The following is a 13,812-nucleotide window of genomic DNA, read 5'->3' as shown; positions in this document are numbered from 1 at the left end:
AGCAGGGTAAAGGTTTTATTCTAGGGTAACAATAGGGAGAAAGCACTCATGCAATGTGATAGGGAGCTTTGTGGTGCACTGGCTAGTCCATGATCCCTGCTAAAGGGAAGGGTGATGCAAAGATTAGGGATTCAAGACTTTCAAAATTTCCTTTATGGCCTGTATTACACAGGATGTCAGACTAGTTGGTTATAATGGTTCTGTCTGGCCTATAATCTGTGGACCTATTCCAGTATATGGCACCTTTATATTGGTATAACTTCATCAGCACTGATGATTATACTAGTATAACTATATCAGTAGACAAGCACATCCCTAGCAGATATAGCAATACCTGTAAATCTTTTGGCTGTAGGCCAGATCTGAGAGTTGGCATGTGGCAGAGATGAAACCTGTATTCCTAAATCTAATTTGCACTTTGGATATCTGAGTCCAGAATCAGAACCCATTGCTATTCCTGAAATCCCCACTCAGGTGAGGCCAAATGCTATAGGTACCTAAACTCACTTGGCACCTATATTTTTGCAGTAAAAGCTCCTTTGTACCTGTTTCAGCCTCTGAGTATGCAAATTGCTACTTCTTTCTGAGCATGGAGATGCCAAGCTCTTCTATGTCACATGAGAAGAGATTTGATCATGGGTTTCCCACCTCTCTTGTGAGTACTCTAGCCTCTGAAGTATGGGATATTCTGGTGTGGTTCTTCCTCAGTCTCTCCTGTTGGAGCTGTTCTACTTTGGACTCTGTGATTTATTATCCCCAACCTCCAGGAGACACAAAAGATATGTTAACTATCTCTTCTGAGGTTCATGCTCCTTCAGGGATTTTGTCCCAGTTGCCACTGAACTAAATAAAAATCACTTGTCAGCCACATATCTTTCTACTGGGATCAGTGATAATGTACCTTTCTCTACAGGTAGGCTTAATCCACTCAGCTTTGACAGAGTAGGAATAAATATTCTGTCGATCTTTTGGACTTTAAATTAGATTCCCTGTCATCAGTTTTTCAGATATTTTGACTTGATATTTATTTTTGGCTTTTCTGCTTTGGAATAATACACAGTGGGGAAAATGTACATGATGCTACAGGATGACTTATGTTGACAGTATCTATTTGCAGAACAATCAAATAGTGTAAGATAACTAGCAGACAGAGGAAAACATAAAATATAATCTCTTGTTTTCTTATGTCTTATTTTGCCATCTCATGTATTTAGAGTCAGATGTGTCCTTTTGCATGATGAATTGTGGTGTTACCTTAAAAATTGTAGAGAGGATTTGGCGCTGGAGTGACAATTTGAAGAACTGAAGTTCTCTATTTACACACAGAATGGGTACAGCATAAATTAAAGGCAACTCAAGATTCCAGCGTATAATACTATCTGGCAGTCCACAGGGCAAGGCTGATGCACACTAGCAGGTAAGAGGACCAGATACAGAGCCCTCAGGAAACTTTCTGTCACACACGTGGTTGTGTGCCTGTTCTAGGGAGGAACATAATATTTCAGCCTCAGCTTAATAGCACTTGCAACACAATGCTCTTGGTTTTGTCATTGACACTGGGGATTAAGCCCAGGACCTTGGGATTGAAAAAAATGAACTACCTGATTTAAAATGCCTGGTTTTGTTAGCTCTGTGTGGTCCAGCCTCTGGAGGGGGACAGAGAGCTCTGAAGTGTGAGCTTAGGTTACACAATCAAGCACCTTTATCAGCTCTATATATTTAATAATCAAAAAAAGGATCCGGCATTTACTACTGGAGGAGCTGGTCGTGTTCCCTGTATTCAGTTACCGAGCACTTTCCATTCTAACAGCTTCTTGCATTCTTGTTTTTGAGAAGCTAAAACACCTCCATTGTTTGAGGCAAGCTTTGGAAATTCAGTTGGGAGAAAGCCCTCAGACTTGAGAAGAGCATTTTTTGTGTTTTTGTTTTTTTTCCCCATGAAATTCTATTCAGATTTAGCTGAGTTATAGCTTTTGGCAACCATTGTTACCCCTTCCTTGCTTCAATTGTGAGCAAAATTTGAGCTTCTTGTTGGTATAATACCTGTATTCTAAGCAGATGGGCCCGTGTTTCCACCAAAAAAATTAGCAGATGTTGACAATGGTACCTGGAATAGTGACTGCTTCTGGACTCCCCACAGATCCAACACATCTCCCCAGTCATCTATAGGAAAATTGCCTGCTCTTGCAAAGGCCTGTAGCACAAGTGGTAGAAGCCTGTAATGCAGGGCAGGTGGTTACAGGCGCAAACCAAGAGGATGCCGAATGGAGGTGTTGTGACAGAATTGAGTTCTGCCTTTTTAAAAACCCAGGAAATTACATATGCAAAACTACATTAACAGAGCATCATTTAGGTTGTCTACTCAGTCACCCAGAAGTTACTGTGTCCTATACACTGAAAAAGGAAGGGGTCCAGTGGTTCTAAGAAAAAACAGCATGTGATAATGTAATTAAAGACTATCCTAATGCAAACACACAAGAGGGCAGAACTGAGTTTGCATGGGCACCCACAAATTGGCATTTCCTAATTTTCAGTTGCTGAACTTTTCAACCTTAATGAAGTCTTTTAAGCAGGTTTTTAGTATGTTTTATTTTGGGGAGGCAGAGGGATTGATTCATAGTATAAATATAGTATAAATATTAAGAACAGTTACATTAGGTATGACAGACATTTGCAAGGGATGTAAACCTTCATGCTTCAGAGTATGAGGCAACCACTAATTGCCTGGATGTAGGGTGAAAAGGCCTCTATAGGCATGTTGTTCAATAACTTCCTACTGGGAGGGCTTTGCCTCTCTATCTGAAGCACACAGCAAAGATTGCCAATGCATAGACCAGGGGTGGGCAACCTATGGCTCCGGCCATATGCTGCTCCTCAGAAGTTAATATGTGGATCTTTGTATAGGCACCTACTGCAGGGCTGGAGTTACAGGTGCCAACTTTACAATGTGCCGGGGAGTGCTCACTGCTCAATCCTTGGTTCTGCCACAGGCCCTGCCCCCACTCCACCCATTCCCACCCCATCCCTTGCTGTACCCTTGCTCCTCCCCCTTTCGCCCACAGTCTCCTGCATGCCACGAAACAGCTGATCAGGAGGTCTGGGGAGGGAAGGGGAGGTCCTGATCAGAGGAGCTGCAGGTAGGCAGACGGGGGAGCTGATGAGAGGCTGCTGATGTATTACTGTCGCTCTTTCACAATGTACATTGGTAAATTCTGGCTACTTCTCAGGCTCAGGTTGGCCATCCTTGGCATAGACAATATTGAATTTGATGCGTCATTTGTCTGATCTGGTATGGAAATTCCTATGTTCCCTATATTTACTAAAAATAATTTCATTTCTTTTTACTCGTCTATCACAGGTGTAAAGACAGAAGGAATATGCAGAACCCAGAGACCTGTGTTTTTCCACCAACTAGGAAACTTCAAAATTATCTCCAACTCATTTTTTTTCTATCCTAAAGATTACAAACGGACATGAGATGCTTTGCTCCCATCTCACACTGTGTTACCATGTCACTGGCCAGATTCTGATCTCAGTCACACTAGTGTGAATGTAGAGTGGCTCTGCTGAAGTCAACTGGTTAATGAGGAGTCAAACCAGCCCGTATCTTCCTCAACCAAATACAAACCACAGTGGAATTTACTGAGTGTACACCTTCACCAGGACTGGTAAGAAACGTAATTATTCTGTTTTGAGCATCTCTTTGTGCATGTGGCAGTGAAATTCCATAGAAATATAATGGCCATTCTGGGTCAGACCAAAGGTCCATCGAGCCTAGTATCCTGTCTTCTGACAGTGGCCAATGCCAGGTGCCCCAGAGGGAATGAACAGAGCAGATAACCATCAAGTGATCCATCCCATGTTGCTCATTCCCAGCTTCTGGTAAACAGAGGCTAGAGACACCATCCTAGCTAATAGCCATTGATGGGCCTGTCCTCCATGAATTTATCTAGTTCTTTTTTAAACCTTGCTATAGTCTTGGTCTTCACAGCATCCTCTGGCAAGTAGTTCCACAGGTTGACTTAGTAGTTATCCCCAGGAGATGCATTTTTTCATTTCTAGGCTCTGTGAATCTATAAATCAAAAGTAATCATGGAATCAGTTACAATCCATACCACCTACAAGTGTTATTACCTCTAGGAGGATTTGTAACATGGAGGAAAAATCATGCATGTGGTTACAAAGAATGTCTGTAAAACATACACTGACTCCAATAGAACAGGGACACTTTAAGGCTACACAGACAGTGATACCAAATGTTTCCACTGGGGCTGCCTCATATTGGGCACCCAAATCTATATTTAGGCACCTATATAAAAGGGGCACTGAGCATCCCTTGTGACCTTTGAGGTTATTTGGATTAGGAAGAGAAAATCAATGACAATGAATAAACTCTCTCTAGCATTGATTATTTGCAGACATTGATAGGAGATTATTTGCTTCCCTTCTAAACTACAGACTCCCAATCTGTCTCTCTCTTATTTTATAGAAGATTTGACCCGCTGGATGGTTTCATGTATTTTAACACAGAGTAGGGTGATCAGAGGGCAAGTGTGAAAAATCGGGATGGGGATGGGGGTAATAGGAGCCTATAGCAAAAAAAGCCCCCAAAATCGGGACTGTCCCTATAAAATAGGGACATCTGGTCACCCTAACACAGAGTACACAATATTTCTGTAGCTGGAGCATGTCCTATCTCTAATGGAAAGCATGTGGGGAATACAAAGAGAGCATTCCCTAGGAGTGTCCTTTGATGTATTATGTTCATACTCTGTTTCACAGGGGTTTTGAGCGATCTGCACTCAGTACTTTATTGGCCTGTGATTAATTGTAATCTTTATTTTTTTCACCAGCAGAGGAGAGCGTTTCTGGAATAAATGGCAGAGAGAAACCACACCACGGTGACCGAGTTCATTTTCGTAGGATTCACAGATCATCCAGAGCTACAGATCCCCCTCTTTATGTTGTTCCTAGTGATGTATGTGGTCAGCCTGATGGGGAATCTTGGGATGATAGTGTTAATCGTGGTTGAAACCCGACTTCATACCCCCATGTACTTTTTCCTAAGCCAGATGTCCATTGTAGATATTGGATATTCCACTGCCATAGCTCCCAGGTTGCTAATGACCTTTGTAGCAGAGACTAGAACCATTCCTTTGATTGAGTGTGCGGCACAACTATTCTTCGTCTGTTTCTTTGTGACCAACGAATGTTGCCTCCTGGCTGTGATTGCGTATGACCGCTTCAAAGCTATCTGTAATCCTCTGCTATACAGAGCCATTATGTCCAAGAGACACTGTGTCCTGTATGTGTCTGGTACATATGTATGTGGCTCTGTGAATTCAGTTGTGCAAACTCTATTTATATTCAGTCTGTCCTTCTGCAGTTCCAATGTTGTCAACCATTTCTTCTGTGATGTGCCCCCTATGCTGAAGCTGTCCTGCTCTGACACCCATGTCACTGACCTTGTACTTTTCACTTTCTCTACTGTAATTGGAATGACTAGTTTCCTGGGTGTCCTAATCTCCTACATGTGCATCCTTGTGGCCATTCTCAGGCTCCGTTCTGCCAAGGGGAGACACAAAACCTTTTCTACCTGTGCCTCCCACCTGACAGTTGTCACTATGTTTTATGGAACACTGATATGTATATATTTAAGACCCAGTTCTAGCTATGTGATGGACAAAGACAAGATTACCTCTGTGTTTTATGCCCTTGTGATCCCCATGTTGAACCCTCTGATCTACAGCCTGAGAAACAAGGAGGTATATGGTGCCTTTAAAAGGATGATATACAGGAAGAATTTTTTTTGGTAATTATAATCATTATTATATTTTAACCAATAAACAGCAGATGGAAGAAGAGTGAGTTCTCTATATCATTATCCTTATTTCTATGACTCAGCCACTCCATGTGATGTACAAAACAAAATATAATGTAACATAGTCAAATACAACATTAGAAATTGGTGTTATTAAGATCCATGAATGAGGGTCTGTGACACTATGTAGAATCTGCAAGATGCTCTGACATTTGTCTTAAAGGACAATTGCTGTTGCCTTTTATGTTTTAGGCCAGGTTGGAGTCCAGGTGAGAGGATGAGAAGATCATATGTATCCTTCATGGTTCTGAGATTTCATCCAGTAGAGGGCACTGTTAAACATACAGAATAAAAGCAACCAGAATGGAGGCAATGATTATCAAAGCTCAGCTTAGGTAGATAGGTCATGTTATCAGAATGTATAACAATAAATTCCCCAGAAAAGTCCTCCATGGTGAGCTTAGGGACTTAGTCCAAATAACGCAGAGTTGACCTTTATCATGCAGAACTAGCCTGCACCAAATCAGAGCATCTTTTTCTCATTGCTGCAGCATGCCGACATTAAGAGAATGTTGTTTTACTCTTGAGTTCTCAACATAGGAGGCTGTTTCCAGTCATCACAACCAGCCTCTCTGTCTTCACGGTTAGATGGAAGGAGAGCATCCCAAAACTTAATAGGGATCTCAAACCCTTTCTTCTGTTTAACATGGGGTCACAGGCCAGAGAATTCTGAGAACCACTGGTTTTACTCATTGAAAACTGTTGTCGCTTTATGTAGGGCATTTTTTTAATTTATTTATCTTCTCTCCAACCCATGAAAGAGTTTCTATGGCAATCCTGAAATTATATCAATGGTCTGCTTTGTTTGGCTTTCTTTGGACTTTGTAAACATTGAGACAGGTTCATCCCTGAAGTAACTCCTTTGAGAATATGGGGACAGATCAAGAACGAATGTAGTCCAATCAATTTATAAAGCTGTATGATTGTGATGTACTAGTACACATTATGAAGTCACAGTGTGATGGAGCTATCAATATTCATAGAACTAGCAAGTTTGCTCACACACTGTGACATTTGAATATTCATACTGGATATGCACTGGTTAGTCCAGGGAAGTTTTGTCTGAATCATTGATCACTTAAATCCTCTTCTTCTGCTCCTAGGAACACTGCTTATGATTTTTCCATATATGTGCAAAATGGAATGGAGCTATAGTGCCATAACATAAAAGACAAAGGAAATGCGGTAGATCCAATTTACCTCGATTTCAGTAAGGCATTTGACATGGTTCCGCATGCGGAATTATTAGTCAAATTGGAAAAGATAGGGATCAATATGAAAACTGAAAGGTGGATAAGGAACTGGTTAAAGGGGAGACTACAACGGGTTGTACTGAAGGGTGAACTGTCAGGCTGGAAGGAGGTTACTAGTGGAGTTCCTCAAGGATCGGTTTTGGGACCAATCTTATTTAACCTTTTTATTACTGACCTTGGCACAAAAAGCGGGAATGTGCTAATAAAGTTTGCGGATGACATGAAGCTGGGGGGTATTGCTAACACGGAGAAGGACCAGGATATCATACAGGAAGATCTGGATGACCTTGTAAACTGGAGTAATAGTAATAGGATGAAATTTAATAGTGAAAAGCGCAAGGTCATGCACTTAGGGATTAATAATAAGAACTTTAGATATACATTGGGGATACATCAGTTGGAAGCAACAGAGGAGGAGAAGGACCTTGGGGTATTGGCATATCACAGGATGACTATGACCCGCCTAAGTGATATGACCGTTAAAAAAGTTAATGCGGTTTTAGGATGCATCAGGCGAGGTATTTCCAGCAAAGATAAGGAGGTGTTAGTACCATTATATAAGGTGCTGGTGAGACCCCACCTGGAATACTGTGTGCAATTCTGGTCTCCCAGTTTAAGAAGGATAAATTCAAACTGGAACAGATTCAGAGACGGGCTACTAGGATGATCCGAGGAATGGAAAACCTGTGATATGAAAGGAGACTCAAAGCTTGGCTTGTTTAGTCTAGCCAAAAGAAGGCTAAGGGGGGATATGCTTGCTCTTTATAAATATATCAGAGGGATTAATATTAGGGAGGGAGAGGAATTATTTAAGCTTAGTACCAATGTAGATACAAGAACGAATGGGTATAAACTGGACACTCTGAAGTTTAGACTTGAAATTAGACGAAGGTTTCTAACCATTAGAGGAGTGAAGTTTTGGAACAGCCTTCCAAGGGGAATAGTGTGGGCAAAAGACATATATGGCTTTAAGATTAAGCTTGATAAGTTTATGGAAGGGATGGTATGATGGGATAGCCTAATTTTGGCAAGTGATCTTTGATTATCAGCAGATAAGTATGCCCAGTGGTCGGTGATGGGATGGGATCTGAGTTACTGCAGAGAATTCTTTTCTGAGTGCTGGCTGGTGAGTCTTGCCCACATGCTCAGGGTTTAGCTGATCGCCATATTTGGGGACGGGAAGGAATTTTCCTCCTGGGCAGATTAGCAGAGGCCCTGGAGGTTTTTCACCTTCCTCTGCAGCTTGGGGCATGGGTCACTTGCTGGTGAATTCTCTGCAGCTTGAGGTCTTCAAACCACAATTTGAAGACTTCAATAACTCAGACATAGGTTAGGGGTTTGTTATAGAAGTGAATGGGTAGGGTTCTGTGGCCTGCTTTGTGCAGGGGGTTGGTCTAGATGATCACTTTTGTCCCTTCTGACCCTAGAATCTATGAGTCTATGAGTCTATAAAAGGACGTCAAAGTTACTCTATTGATTAACATTGTGATGTTCTTAAACTGGCAATGTGCGTGTGGGCCAAAGTCATTTTGCTTCCACTGCTATTTTCCTTTCAACATTTTAACACAGGATTGAAACCCCACAGTGCAATTGACAACTGCCCATAAGCAAATACACATTTTATATAAGCAGTTAGACATCCAGTTCCCTGGACAACTCCCTGGAATGGGAGTTTGATGCCTTTTGAATATCTCCACTTAAAGTCCTGCAGTATGAACCAATATTGACTGAAGTCAATCAGAGCCTTTTCCTTGGCTTCAATGAGCTTTGGATTTGTTCCTTGCTGGAGGTGTTTGAAAATTTTCCATCTAAACTTTCTGTTGATGGGGAAGAAAAGGAGTGGTTGCCTGGTAGGGGTATCTGGTCATCGGAAGAGACTGATCATGAGGTAACCTGACAGAGGGTAAGATGGTTATAAAAGGGCAGAAGCTGCTCTATTTGGGTTCTACCTGGCCATATTTGACCAGCTAGATCTGAGAGGAGCTGTATGTAGGAGCTAGATGAGGAGAGGGAGGAGCAATCTGTCTGAACACAGATGGATACCCCAGAGGACGCCCAAGGAAAGGATGAGCTAGTGAGGTCCATTGAAGTTAGGATGTGTGTCCTTTTCTAAACAAGCTTGTGCTTTATTAGTGAAGCATTAGCTCTACAGTGTTAGAATCTGGTTCAGAGTGTCCCTCTCTGTTACATTCTTTACACATACTGTGTGGCCCTGTGGGGGAGTTCGGCTGTAACCCAGAAGGCTCACGCTGTTCTTTGGCAGGGGGTGTTTAAGCTACAGCAGAGACTGAACAGTCATCCCTGAGCCCAGGGACGAGGCAGCTAGATAGCAGGTTCTAGTTCTTCAGAAAGGGCGCTAGGCAGACCTCCTACACCCTGATTGTGTGCCTAGGAACCCCGAGACTGCAGCAGTGACTGGCTCCATTCAGTCTCTGGCAGCTTAAACATCTGGGGGTCCAAGCTGGGTTTCCCCTCAGTACCAGCTGGTGGGTATCCAGCAAGGGGAACTGAAAGGGGTCCGTGACAAATGTTCCATTTCGATAGTGTATTCTTTGCAGCCTCATGGCACTAATCCTAATAATTATATTAACTGAGAACAAACCTTCCTGTTTATCATCCTTCTAACGGCTTCTTTCACCTTCTTGTTCCTCAGGCTGTAGATCAGGGGGTTCAGCATAGGAATTAAGAGGATATAAAACACAGAGATGATCTTGTCTGGGTCTGTGGTGTAGCCAGAACTGGGTCGTAAATACATGAAGATCACAGCTCCATAGAAAATTGTGACAGCTGTCAGGTGGGAGGCACAGGTGGAGAAGGTTTTGTATCTGCCCTTGGCAGAGTGGATCTTCAGGATGGCAATGAGGATGTACATGCAGGAGAATAGTACAATGAGAATACTAGTCATGACCACTATACTGGACAAGATGAAATGCACCATGTTAGCGTTGTGGGTGTCAGAGCAGGACAGTTTAAGGATTGGGGGGATGTCACAGAAGAAATGGTTGATGACATTGGAGTCACAGAAGGACAGGGTAAATATAAATGGAGTCTGAACAACTGCATTCACAAAGCCACATATGTATGAAGCAACCACTAGTAATACACAAAGTCTCTTTGACATGACGAAGCTATAGAGCAAGGGGTTACAGATGGCTATGAAGCGATCATATGCCATTACCGCCAACAAGCAAGCTTCATTGGTCAGAAAGTTACAGGGAAAGAAAAATTGTGCTGCGCATGCAGCGAGAGAAATGGGTTTGGCCTGAACCACAAAAGTCATCAGCAACCGGGGAGCAACAACAGAGGAATTACCAACATCGGCAAGAGACAAATTGCTGAGGAAATAGTACATGGGGGTGTGGAGTCGGGAGTTGAACCTGATCAACATGATCATCCCTAGATTCCTCACCAGGATGATAACACAGATCATTAGGAATGACACAAAGAGGGAGACCTGAAGCTCCGGATGATCCATGAATCCCTGGAAAATGAAGTCTGTAACCATGGTGTGATTTCCCTCCACCATTTCTTCCAAACCATGTTTTCCTTTACAGGGGAAAAGTGAAATGTACAATTAAACAGGAGCCAAGAAAGGACCAAGAGTGGATCCTTCACACTCATTCTGACTTCCCTCGTGAAATATTGTACCAATCCTAGGCAGCAGGAATACATCAGGGGACAATCCTAGGGAATACACTGTTTGCATTACACTCACACTGTCCAGTACAGCTAAGGCTTTGTCGTGCTGAGAATTAGCACATATTGTGTATTAAAGTGCATCCAACCTGAAAGCCTATACAGTCAGAGGCAACAAAAAATGGTAATGTTCCGTATGAAAAGGAAAGTCAAAGGGTATACAGAGAGACCAGTGAATTGTCTAGAGTTCATTCACTAGCCCTGCTTTTCTGTTCCTGATCCCACGGACATCCCTGGGAGCTCTGGTACTCATCCCCTTTAAAAACTAGAACTGGAAAAAAATTTCAATTGAATTTTTTTTCCCAGGAAAAACGCAGATTCAGCAACACCAAAATCTTTTCAGTTTACATGACTTGTGAGTTTCAACATTTCCTTTAGTTTTTTATTAAACAATCATTTAAAAATGCTCAGATGGAAAACAAAACTTTTTTTTAACCTGAAACATTCTGTTTGACCCTGATTTGTTTTACTATAAGATTTCCTGAAAATTTCAAATAAATTCCATGACCCAAAATGATTTTTTTCTGACTTTTTGAAATTGCTACAAACTAAAAAATCGTTATTCACACAGCTCTATTGAAAACACAGGCCAGTTTAAAATGCATTAACTAAATATGCATTTAGATCCCTAATAGTGGACATCTGTAATAGACATCTGTTATAAACCCACTGCGATAAAACATACCTTTTGCAAATGTGCATTATAACTATTTTCTCCCACACATTGCAAATCCTTTTACACGGCAGTGATGCTTTTAGCTGGCATAAACTGAAAGCCTTTTCTATGTAGATTCAGCAGGTAAAATGATATGGCATCAGGCAACCTCGTCTGCAAGCTACTGGCTTTGGTTTATCCAACACTAGACACTGATAGGTTCTCGCTGAGTGTAGACCCAGGCAAGTCACAGGCACTGACAGAAAATGGAAGCACATAGGCAGAATTCAGGGAGAATGTTACCACTAGGGTTCCCTGAGTGATAGGGGTGGGTTAGCTAGAGCGTGCAGAGAGCTGCATGAGCAACTGGCTTGACGATAAACTAGAGCCTGGCCTCACACCCTGTTTGTCTGATAGGACTGGTCAGCCTGAGTGGACAGAGACTGCACACTGGATGTAAAATGCTTCTGTGATTAAGCTCTCCCTACACTGATACATGACAGCCATTGCCCCCAGAACACGAGCAGAACGGGGCAGGAAATTGTTTTCCTATACCATGAAAAATGTTGAGATACTGACACTGTTTCCTGTCTTGAATTGGGACGGAATCAAAACATTGAAATTTTTTGCTAACCAAAAATCAGGAAAAGAAATAAATTCAGGTCAACTGAAATATTTCATTCTGATACATTCTATATCATCTATATCATGGTTTGATTGCAAACATTTTTCTTAGCTGCAATTAGCTGAAATTTCAAAAAGATTTTTTACTTTGAATCATGAAAATGGATTTTCTTTTATTTTGAAACAAAAACATTTCAACAATTTATAAGCTTCCCCCCCACACAAATGTTCATGTGGAAAAAATTGCCCAAACTGATCCTTTTCCACAAACCATTCCAGTTTTGATGACTGGGTGATGAAAAAAGTGTTCAGTGGGAACATACCTGACTAGCTCTGATCACAACATTTTCTCTGAAAGTGATGATACAGACAGACTCCCTAAAAATGAGTCTTTGATATGTTCATTATGATCTCCATTTGCTTCAAGAAAACAGGAAACGGGCTACCTCTTAATTAGCCCAATGACTTCAGCTGAGCTACTCTGGGTGCATACCTGTGTGCATGAGAACAGTATGCGGTCAGCAATGTTGCTGAAATTAATATGAGACATATACTGATGGCAGTGAAGTACCTCATTCTTGTTTCAGATTTGTAGTCTGGATAGAAAGTTACCTGAAAATAGCGTGGGTATTTCATATTTATTGAACAAACAGTTCTCAATCCTGCTAGTTCCTTCTGTCATGCTACTTTCGTCAGGGGTTTAAAAAGTTAAATTATTTGAATAAAATATACAGAATGCAGGAATTTAAGAACAGGTCCCCTAATGATCTATTTCTTTATGGTGGTAGTCATTACAGTATGCTTCAGAGGTAGGTGCAAGTCATCATAATAAGCATTATGGAATAACATGGTTCTGGGGGAAGTTTCCTCCTCAGTTTAGTCAGTAACCTCAAGCAAACCCCATGTCCCAAAGCCTGTAAATGTTGTCACCATTCCAATGCAAATACAGATATTTTTAATATGCATACCTATGTCAAATCCCTTTTTGGATGATTAAGTAGATAGATAGATAGATATAAGAGTGTATGGGGATAGATTCAATAGATAGTTCAATGGAACTACGGCCCACTTACACCAGCTGCAAATTTGACCCATTAATTCCAATAGAGCTGTACTGACTTAGACCATTTTGAGATCTGACCAGTTGATGGCTAAGTGATTATTGAAGGCTATTGAGATTGAAACCCTATTTTTTGATCTCAGAACAGGCACCGCAAAGAAAGTGCTTTGCAGCCTTTCCATAGACCTTTCCTTGTTTTCTCTTCCTCCTGTAATGTGAATTCTGACCTGCAGAGAATATTTGAAGACCATGGGTGAGTGTAAAGTGGAATCATGTATTGGATCTGATTTAGGCTGCACATATTCTGTGTATAGACTGAGAACCTCTAGCCCCATGGAAGTCATTCCATCACCTTAAACCCGAACTACATCTTCTTTCTTTCAGGATCAGAATTCTTGGTATTAATGGAAAAGTGAAAGTTATTTAGACTGAATAAATTACACAAAACATAAAATATTAGACATCCAAATGCCTTATTTTCAAATTTCCCCCTTACTCTATTTTGTTCTTACCAAAGTAAATACATCCAACAGTCAGGAAACTATATTTTATGCTGAAACAAAAATAAAATAAACAGAAGGTTGAAATGGCCAAAAATCCGAGTGCAGAAAAAACTAACCTCAAAAGAATAATCAGAGATAAT

General features: G+C 41.3%; 2 protein-coding genes across 2 annotated transcripts; one reads left to right on the top strand and one right to left on the bottom strand.

The window, feature by feature from the left end:
- The first annotated feature begins 4,868 nt into the window (after positions 1-4,868).
- On the top strand, positions 4,869-5,816 carry LOC115651205 (olfactory receptor 1019-like). Its single transcript, XM_030562160.1, has one exon. The coding sequence runs from the start codon at positions 4,878-4,880 to the stop codon at positions 5,814-5,816; it is 939 nt and encodes a 312-aa protein (XP_030418020.1). The 5' UTR covers positions 4,869-4,877.
- A 3,899-nt stretch (positions 5,817-9,715) lies between these two features.
- On the bottom strand, positions 9,716-10,660 carry LOC115651204 (olfactory receptor 1019-like). Its single transcript, XM_030562159.1, has one exon. The coding sequence runs from the start codon at positions 10,658-10,660 to the stop codon at positions 9,716-9,718; it is 945 nt and encodes a 314-aa protein (XP_030418019.1).
- Positions 10,661-13,812: the final 3,152 nt, after the last annotated feature.

The sequence above is a fragment of the Gopherus evgoodei genome, chromosome 4 (genome assembly GCF_007399415.2).
Source record: "Gopherus evgoodei ecotype Sinaloan lineage chromosome 4, rGopEvg1_v1.p, whole genome shotgun sequence".
Classification (NCBI taxonomy): domain Eukaryota; kingdom Metazoa; phylum Chordata; order Testudines; family Testudinidae; genus Gopherus; species Gopherus evgoodei.
Note: the sequence above shows the minus strand (reverse complement) of the source record. Positions and strands in the feature narration are given on the sequence as shown.

Excerpts from the sequence above, each read along its gene's own strand:
- LOC115651205 (XM_030562160.1), top strand. The coding sequence starts at position 4,878 with ATGGCAGAGAGAAACCACACCACGGTGACCGAGTTCATTTTCGTAGGA.
- LOC115651204 (XM_030562159.1), bottom strand. The coding sequence starts at position 10,660 with ATGGTGGAGGGAAATCACACCATGGTTACAGACTTCATTTTCCAGGGA.